At 64.3% G+C, this 1,304-nt stretch overlaps 1 protein-coding gene across 1 annotated transcript in view; it reads left to right on the forward strand.

The window, feature by feature from the left end:
• Positions 1-1,041, forward strand: part of GPR6 (G protein-coupled receptor 6) — an 18,555-nt gene extending 17,514 nt beyond the window's left edge. The window contains exon 2 of the mRNA XM_010004354.1: positions 52-1,041. Within this exon, the coding sequence (XP_010002656.1) occupies positions 52-1,041 (990 nt within the window). The remainder of the gene's footprint in view (positions 1-51) is intronic.
• Positions 1,042-1,304: the final 263 nt, after the last annotated feature.

Below are 1,304 nucleotides of genomic sequence, written 5' to 3' on the forward strand. Positions count from 1 at the left end.
GGCTGGGGACACCCGGGAGAAGGCACTTCAGCCGCTGTGAATGGGCACCAGGAAGAGCTGCCGCCCTTTTTTATACCATCGCAAGGAGGAGGAGGAGGAGGAGGAGGAGGAGGAAGCAGCAATGCCTCTCTGGATCTGTCCTCTCGCCCCCCCGCGCCCCCGGGGCCGAACCCCTGGGATGTGATGCTCTGCGTGTCCGGCACCGCCACCGCCTGCGAGAACGCGCTGGTCCTGGTCGTGCTCTGCTCCTCTCCCTCCCTGCGCGGCCCCGCGTTCTCCCTGCTGGGCAGCTTGGCCACCGCAGACCTGCTGGCCGGCCTGGGGCTCATCCTCAACTTCGTGTCCCGCTACGTGCTGCTCTCCGAGGAGCTCAGCCTGCTCACCGTGGGCTTCTTGGTCGCCTCCTTCGCCGCCTCGGTGAGCAGCTTGCTGGCCATCACCGTGGATCGCTACCTGTCCCTCTGCAACGCCCTCACCTACTGCTCGCAGAGGACGGCGCTGTGTGTGCACACCATGCTGGGGGGGGCCTGGGGGGTGTCCCTGTGCTTGGGGTCTCTCCCCGTCCTGGGCTGGAATTGCCTCCGAGACCTCAGCTCCTGCAGCGTCGTCAGACCCTTGACCAAGAGCAACGTGACCCTCCTGTCCGCCTCCTTCTTCCTCGTCTTCCTCCTCATGCTCCACCTCTACGTGGAGATCTGCAAGGTGGTCTGCAGGCACGCCCAGCAGATCGCCCTCCAGCAGCACTTCCTGGCCTCTCCCCACTACGTGGCCACCAAAAAAGGGGTCTCCACCCTCGCCATCATCCTGGGGACCTTCGGGGCCAGCTGGCTGCCTTTTGCCATCTACTGCCTGGTGGGGGACCCCGGTTCCCCCCCCGTCTACACCTACGCCACGCTCCTCCCTGCCACCTACAACTCCATCATCAACCCCATCATCTACGCCTACAGGAACCAGGAGATCCAGAGGTCCATGTGGGTGCTGTTCTGTGGCTGCTTTCGGGCTCAGGTGGCCTTCCGTTCCCGGTCCCCCAGTGATGTCTGAGCTTGACTCTTCCCTCCCTTGTCCACGCTGCACCCGGTCCCTCCATCTGACCCCCCCCGTCCCCCCACTCTGAACCATCACGGTGCCCTGTCCTGAAACCCAAAACCACCTCGTGAAGTCGTCGGAAACGTGGCTTAAGTACCAGCACTTTATCCGTGTTTGCATCTCCCAGGGTGGGTTCAAGGGATGGAGCTTTGGGGTCCTGGAAGGGGGGGAGGGAGGGAAGGAAAACAGACCCCAAACCCCCCCCCCCCCCCACGGCC

The sequence above is a fragment of the Chaetura pelagica genome, unplaced genomic scaffold (genome assembly GCF_000747805.2).
Source record: "Chaetura pelagica isolate M959 unplaced genomic scaffold, ChaPel_1.0 scaffold118, whole genome shotgun sequence".
NCBI lineage: Eukaryota > Metazoa > Chordata > Aves > Apodiformes > Apodidae > Chaetura > Chaetura pelagica.